General features: G+C 41.3%; 1 protein-coding gene across 2 annotated transcripts in view; it reads left to right on the top strand.

The window, feature by feature from the left end:
• The window catches only part of WARS2 (tryptophanyl tRNA synthetase 2, mitochondrial), a 102,631-nt gene extending 95,977 nt beyond the window's left edge, over positions 1–6,654 (top strand). Inside the window, exons 5-6 of one of the 2 annotated variants that reach the window (XM_077767501.1) lie at positions 2,946–3,064; positions 6,022–6,654. In XM_077767501.1, coding sequence (XP_077623627.1) covers positions 2,946–3,064; positions 6,022–6,470 — 568 coding nt within the window. In that variant the 3' untranslated portion in view covers positions 6,471–6,654. The remainder of the gene's footprint in view (positions 1–2,945; positions 3,065–6,021) is intronic. The other variant, XM_077767495.1, reaches the window with a different exon arrangement.
• The last annotated feature ends 1,353 nt before the right edge of the window (positions 6,655–8,007 follow it).

The following is an 8,007-nucleotide window of genomic DNA, read 5'->3' as shown; positions in this document are numbered from 1 at the left end:
GCGGGGGGGGGGGGGTCAAGTGGGGGGAAAGGAGGCAGTGTCGCAGCCTCAGATCCGCCAGGGTCAAACGCAGCACAACCTGGGATCCGCCGCCTCCGTGCTGCCAGGGGTTCAGGTCCGAGGAACTCAGCTTCAGCCTGCCACCTCCGTACTGCGGCACAGCCATTTTTCCTGGAGCCTTCTGGGACCAGGGGCACCTAGTTCAAAGTCAGCACCCCAGGCAGAACTAAAAAAACACTCTCTCTCCAAGCCGAGGTTTTTCTCTTCTCCAGGGACAGTTCTATGAGCAGTCTCAGCTTCTCTTTCCTTTCCCCTCCACTAGCCATGGCTCACCACGGCTCCCTTGGCTCATCACTCACCGCAGCTGCACGCAAGCCGGGTTCCCTCCTCTCCCTCCATATCTCCGGGTCCCAGTCTGCTTTTATCTTCCCCAGTTCGCACTCACGCACTTATGAGGTTTCCTTCCCAGTGTATTCTGTCTCTTTCTCTTCCCAAACTCCTGTGGCTCAGTGTCCTATGACTTCAGGCCTTCTCTGTTTGAGAAATGGTTGCAAGCGAAGTGCACGAGCTCCCTACTTCTCTGCCATCTTGCCCCTCATTCTCTTCCTGGCCTATACTCTTAAAAGAGTGCCATATTGCATCTCTCTCTCACACACACACATACACACAGCATAACTGCATGGGCTGTATGAAAACATAACTAATGTTCAGAGATTTTTTAAAAATAAATAAATACATTACTTTCATGCAAAAGAAGTGGCAGGATTGCTTTTCAAACCTGTGCCTACTCTAAACTTCAAAACATTGATCAGCATTTCTTTTGGAAATATACTTAGCATTATTTTAGGACAGAAACAAATAGTAGTTCTTTTAGCTAACGATCATACCTTGTTATTGACCAGAAAGTACTCAACATGCATTCACCAAATTTACCTACACAGGACCTCTGGGTTATTGTAAAAGGTCATTTTTTTAACTTGAATCAAAATTCCCCCCATATGAATATTCAAAAGAATCTGCTACAAAATCATATAAATCCCTTACGGTTCTGTAACTATAGCACAGGAATGTTGTATGCAGCTATTAAAAACATTTTTTTAATGAAGACCTCATAGAAACATGGGATATATCTATTATGTTAACATGAAAGATGGCATGCATATTATACTTCAATTATGTAAAAACATGCATCCGTAGAGACAAGAACAAAGACTGGAAAGTAATTGGTAAAAAATAAAAATGATTGCAAAATGAGGGATATTTCAACTTTTTTCAAAATATTCTCTAGTGTTTTACTATATTAAAGTAGTCGATCTGTACGCAGTCAAAACTACCTTCATTCACTGATGCTCTAGACAGCTTTGTGAAGTGGGCCAGTAAGTAGCCTGTTCACAGTAATTCACAAAGGAAATAATATGTCTGCCACTTTTTAAGAACCACTACTTAACCACAGGGATAGGAGATTTTCCTCTCTATAACAGAGTAGAATAGTTTTCCTCTTCTGAGGCCATTTTGAAAAGTTGTTATTTTTCCACTCAACATGTACAATTAAAACATTCAAGTTTACTTTAGGGCAGCTGCTTTCACAGGGGAAACATGAAACTTTTTTGATCAAGAAACAACGACACTTTATTATCTGTATTATCGAATGTTAACTCCCCAGCCAAGCATTAAAGACTTAAAATCTCCTGTGCGGCGCCTGGGTGGCTTAGTCAGTTAAGCAACCGACTTTGGCTCAGGTCATGATCTTAGGGTTTGTGAGTTTAAGCCCCATGTCAGGCTCTGGGCAGACAGCTCAGAGCCTGGAGCCTGCTTCAGATTCTGTATCTCCCTCTCTGCCCCTTCCCTACTCACTCCCTATCTTTCTCTCCAAAAAATAAATGAACATTTTTAAAATAATAATAATAATTAATAAATAAATTAAAAAGACTTAAAATCTCCTGTCTCTTTCCTCAGAAATGCTTCAGGAGAAAGTTTTCCCCATCAAGGCTTCTCTGTAATGGTTCATTCTTCCCTTGTTTGATGTGCTGCATCATGATCCAACCCTGCANAACAGAAGCTCCTATATTCTGACATTTTTTTTCTGACGTCTTTATTTTTTTAATAAAATAAAATATTACAGGATAAAATTCAGGCTTCCTTTCTCCCTTTCCACAGGCTCACTGCCCTTCCCTGCTCCTCTGGGGGCAGCTACAATCGTGAATTTGTGCAGGAACAACTTCTAGTCTGTCATCCTACTTATAGATGCAGCTGTAAACAATATATAGGACTTTGAGATCTGCACGTCCGGGTACTCTGTCTTCTGCGATTGGGATTTTTCATTCAACCTTGTTTTCGAGATCTGTCTACATTGTAATGATAGATTTGTTCATTTATTTCAAGTTCCCTGCAGCATATTAATTGTGCTGTGATTGCAATTTACCGAAAAACGAAGGAGCATATTCCAAAAAGATCTTGAGTTACTCCCTGTACGACAGGGAGGAAAAACCCTTGCCGGAAGAGCTTTCTGCCATCTTTGATTTGAAGTGTGGATTGGAGTGGCTTTCAAGTGTGAGCGCAAGCTCTGAAGTGAAAAGCATCTGGCCGAGGCTAGGATAATATGTGCTGACTGGGTGAGGGAACAAGGAGTGGTTTTAAAATACAATTATGCTTAGAGCATATGCTGTTTAAGATACCATTCCTCCCTCCCAGCAAGATCCTGTCACACTGGTGTTGATGGCTGTATTCTTCTGCTATGGAAGAAACAGAAACGAGAGTTGACAAATGTCTCTTTGGCATTTGTCTGATACGCAGATAAAGACTTGGGTCTCAACATTCCCTCTGTAGTTGGTGAACATTTGTTGAACACCAACAGTGAGATAGGCACAGGAAAGGCAGCTGCTCGCAATATCATTTTAGTCTAAGCAGGAGCCTTGCTGAGTTTCTCTGTCTGTCTTTCATTAAAGGTCCACACACGTTCCTGTCGGGGAGGATCAAGTCCAGCACATGGAGCTGGTTCAGGATCTAGCACAAGCATTTAACAAGAAGTATGGGGAGTTCTTCCCGGTGCCCAAATCTATCCTAAGTAAGTAACAAACATCTGACTGTTAAATCAGGCCATGTTTCCAAGACAGGATCGGATAATGGGCCAAGGCTTGGAATTTCCTCGGGACTCAACTTGGCTTTCTTGCGGACAGGCTTCAGGATTTGTAACTAGAATCACTGTCTTTCTCTGTAATTTGGGACTGGGAGGGCTTGTGAGATTATTGGATGAAATAACCAAAAAAGTTTGAAAAGTATGGGAAAGACTAAAAATGAAAAAGAATCAAATTCATTATATAACACACACACACACACACACACACACACACACATATTTGGTAAATTATATAACACTTATTTTGAAAGTATATATGATAAAGACTAGAAATTAAAAATAATCATTTTTGTTAAAAAGCATTATATAATTTACCAATTATATATATTTGGTAAATTATATTATGCTGCATATTGAAAATATATTAATAAATCAAAATATTGGTATTGTATTATTAATATATCATATACTAATATTTTATATACTTAATACTTTATAATAAATTACATATTTTGTCTATTTTAAATTTTTCAACATTTATTCATTTTTGAGAGACAGAGCGCAAGCAGGGGTAGGGCAGAGAGAGAGGGAGACACAGAATCCGAAGTAGCCTCCAGGCTCTGAGCTGTCAGCACAGAGCCCAACATGGGCCTCAAACTCATAAATGTGAGATCATAACCTGAGCCGAAGTCAGATGCTTAGCTGACTGAGCCACCCATGCACCCCGAATTACATATTTTGTGTGTATATATATATATACATATAAGTATACATACAAGTATATGTATATATACAAGCATATATATATATATATATATACACACACACACACACACACAAGTGTATATATATACTTCCCTGGTTTATGGATGTGGATACTAACGGTTGGCAAAGCTAATTTTGCATCCAAGTCATATATCGAGTTGGTGGCAAAGCTCTTTTGATTTTTTTTTTTTAATTTTTTAATGTGTATTTATTTTTGAGATAGAGAATGTGAGCGGGGGAGAAATAAAAAAACTCTTTGATTTCAAAGCCAGTTGTCTTGCCTTCCCTGCTCACAAGAGAACAAAGTCAGAAGAGTGAGAACTGCTGAGTCAGCAGCTCACTAAAATAAGAGGGGATTGATAGTTCTCACACTCGCCCTTCTTCAATGCATGCCGTTGACAAAATGTACGTTCCACCCCCTGGATCTGAACCCACACCTGCAGCTTGTGAGGTTGGACTGGTCTGGAATCTTCTTGAGGAAAGAAGCTGTGAACCTCTATCGACATTTCACTGGAGAAGTAGAGGTGTGGCAGGGGCAGAGATCACTGAGCCTAATTAAACTGAGCCTTTGTTAAACTGACAGCATTTAACGTGGGCCCAGTAACCGTTCCGAAGCATAGGCAGGTATAAATTTCCAAGCTTTTGCAACAGTTCACACAAATAAAAACCGAGCCTCCCATGCATTGAAATCAACCTTTTTTTAGCAATAACTAATATTTTAATTCTTTTGCCTATTGTTTTACCTGTTTCAACTTGATATGTTTCTGTAATAGCCATAAAATAGGCAATTATTAATAACACTGGTTTATAAAGCACGGCTTAACATCTTGATTCTATCAGAGCAGTAACTGAGTCACTTCTGTGTGTGTGTGTGTGTGCGTGCATTGATATATACTTATATAACTGTGGATTAAGAAATGAAAGCATTGCCACAGATTGTTAAAAATTGTTGGGGGCAGGAAGGGCAGTGTTTGTATAGGGCAGAGAGTGATTAGCTAGTAGGGAAAGAGAAGGATAGAAATAGATCAGACTTTTTAAAAAGGTAGGCACAGCTAAAGCAGTATGATGTGATTTCATTTGTGTAAGAGTATACGTTTTATGTGTATATATGCATTAAGAGATGCATGAAAATATGTTCAACAAAATGTTAACAGTATTATCACGTATTTCAGGTGATCTTTCTTTTCATGCTTATATAAATGGCTTGAATTTCTTACTATGAGTATTTGACATTTATATAATCAGATAAAAATAATAAAGCCATCTGACAAGAAATAACAAGTGTGGGCGAGGGTGTGGAGAAAAAGGAACCCTTGTGCACTGTCAGTGGGAGTGCAAACTGGTGCGGCCACTGCGGAAGAGTATGAAGGTTCCTCAGAAAAAATTAAAAATAGAACCACAGTGTGATCTGATCATTTTACTATTGGGTATTGACCCAAAGAAAATGAAAACACTAGTTCAAAAAGATCTATGCACCCCTGTGTTTATTGCAGCATTATTTTATTTGTAGCCAAGGTATGGAAGCAACCTAAGTGTCTGTCCACAGGTGATGGATAAGGAAGATGTGGTGTATGCACACAATGCAATACTGCTCACCCATAAAAAGGGATGAGATTGTATCATTTGAAACAATCTGGGTGGACCTAGAGGGCATTATGCTAAGTGAAACAAATCAGACTGAGAAAGACAAATACCGTATGATTTCACTCATAAATAGAATCTTAAAAGAGAATAAACAAAAAGCAGAATCAGGCCTATAAGTACAGAGAACAAACTGATGCTTGCCTGAGGAGAAGGGTGTTTTCGCAAAATGGGTGAAGGGGAGAAAGAGAGGTACAGGCTTCTAGTTATGGAGTGAACGAGTCAAGGGAATAAAAGCACAGCATAAGGAATACAGTTAGATAGGACAATAGCTTTGTAGGGAACCGATGGTAGTCACGCTTGTGGTGAACAGGGAATAATGTCTAGATTTGTCACACCACTATGTTGTACACTGAAGTTGGTGTAAGACTGTGTCAACCATACTCAAAATAATAATAATAGTAATAATAACAATTAAGCCATTTGGTATTCTCTGCGATTTTTAAGATCTAGACATGGACATTCCTGGTGATGTTTTCTTATTTTGGTGTTGTCTTCCGGTTCCGGTGTTGGTGTGTGTGTGTTGGCACTTTCCCCAGCACCGATGAAGAAGGTAAAATCCCTCCGTGATCCTTCTGCCAAAATGTCCAAATCAGACCCTGATAAACTGGCCACTGTCGGAATAATGGACAGCGCGGAGGAGATCGTGCAGAAATTCCGCAAGGCTGTGACGGACTTCACGTCGGAGGTGACCTACGAGCCGGCCCGCCGGCCTGGGGTCTCCAACCTGGTGGCCATTCACGCGGCGGTGACCCGCGTCCCCGTGGAGGAGGCGCTCCGCCGCGGGGCCGGCATGGACACGGCCCGCTACAAGCTGCTGGTGGCCGACGCTGTGATTGAGAAGTTTGCGCCCATCAAGAGGGAAATTGAAAAACTGAAGATGGACAGGGGCCACTTAGAGAAGGTTCTACGTGTTGGGTCAGCAAAAGCCAAAGAATTAGCACACCCTGTGTGCCAGGAGGTGAAGAAGCTGGTAGGGTTTCTGTAGGAAGCGTTAATCGCAGAAAGGGGTTTATGTCTTGTGGGCCGTGCGCTCCAATAAAGGCAGCTTTCCTCGCAAAGGAAAAATTATGGCTTGGGGATGTTTAATTTGGTACACGTGATTATTCGCTTTATTTGATAAATAATAATTTGTAGCCTTCAAGTAGAGCAGTGTTCTAAATCAACAGCAAAATGTTGTGGCTAAAGGAGGAAGGAGGGAGAAGGGAGGAGGGAGGGAGGGAGGAAGGAAGGAGGGAGGGAGGGAGGAGGGAGGAAGGAAGGGAGGATGGTAGGCAGGCATAACTATCTGAACCCTCAATTATTCGAGGCACACTCTTTACACTGAACTTAGGTGCACAGCTGTGATTGAGCTGAGCAGTAATTAGGCAAATAGGGGTATCATTTGTGTCTCTGGAATACACATTATTAGGAGTGTTTCACTATATGTGTCACAACATTTTGAAATGTTGTTGTTGTCGTCGTCGTCGTTTAATCTCTATGCCCAGCGTGGGGCTCACACTCACCACCTGGAGATCAAGAGGCGCACACTCCCCCAATCAAGCAAGCCAGGTGCCCCACCATCCCAAATCTTTTAAAAAAGAGTATATGGAGTCTTAGAATCCTTGGGATGCCCTTTGGGCTAATTTGTATTAAGATCTTATAAAAATCAGTTGGTTATTATAGGTCAGTTGTCACTGAGATAGTGCCTGCCTAAATGTATTTAAGCGTCTTAAATTGCTCCCTATGAGACTGCATTGACTGTCCTAACAAGTATTTTTGTTTTCTTTTGTTTTAAATCAGAAATACACAGTACAATCTTCTGAGAAGGTTGCATTTCAACTTGATTTATTTCTTGTGCAAGAACACAAGTTGCTGGATTCTGTTCGTAATAAGTGCTTCCTTGCCTTCGTCTCTAGTTCAGTGTCACCACCTGTCTGGGAAGTGTATGAGGGGGAGTGCCATTTTATACCCAAGGAGAGTGAGGGTTAACTTGTGCAAGATCACTCAGTAAGAAGGAAGTCCAAGATTAAAGCCTTCACTCCTTAAAGAGTAGTGCTTGAGAGGCAGCGTGTATGAGACTCCAAACATTCTTATTTTGAAGCTGCCTACCTGAAATATAAGAGCTGAGCTACAGACACTGTTTATATCAGTAACCCAACCAATGGCCGCCTGCTTTAAATCCGGATCCAGCCAATCTTGGTCATATTTGCTCACAATCCCCAAGGCAAGTCCTAGGCTCTGTGTCCTATGCTGATGCAGAGATGCCTCGAAGTATATTCTGCCGGACTATGAGAATAATCTGACAGATCAGATTTTTCCAACCACAGGAAGCTCCCTACTTCACCTCTACCTCACTTAGCCTATCAGAGTCATAACAAGTCACCCTAAAACCTGCAGCTTCTCTGCACTTTCTGAATATGGAAATGACAATCCTGACTTACCACACCAGCACCTGTTAAAAAGATTGANCAGGCTCCACACTGTCAGCATGGAGACCCCTGACTGATGCAGGGGTCGAACTCATGAACCGTGAGATCATGACC

The sequence above is a fragment of the Crocuta crocuta genome, unplaced genomic scaffold, assembly GCF_008692635.1.
Source record: "Crocuta crocuta isolate KB4526 unplaced genomic scaffold, BGI_CrCroc_1.0 scaffold180, whole genome shotgun sequence".
Lineage (NCBI taxonomy): Eukaryota > Metazoa > Chordata > Mammalia > Carnivora > Hyaenidae > Crocuta > Crocuta crocuta.
The sequence above is the reverse complement of the archived record's forward strand: the minus strand, read 5'-3'. Positions and strand labels throughout refer to the sequence as shown.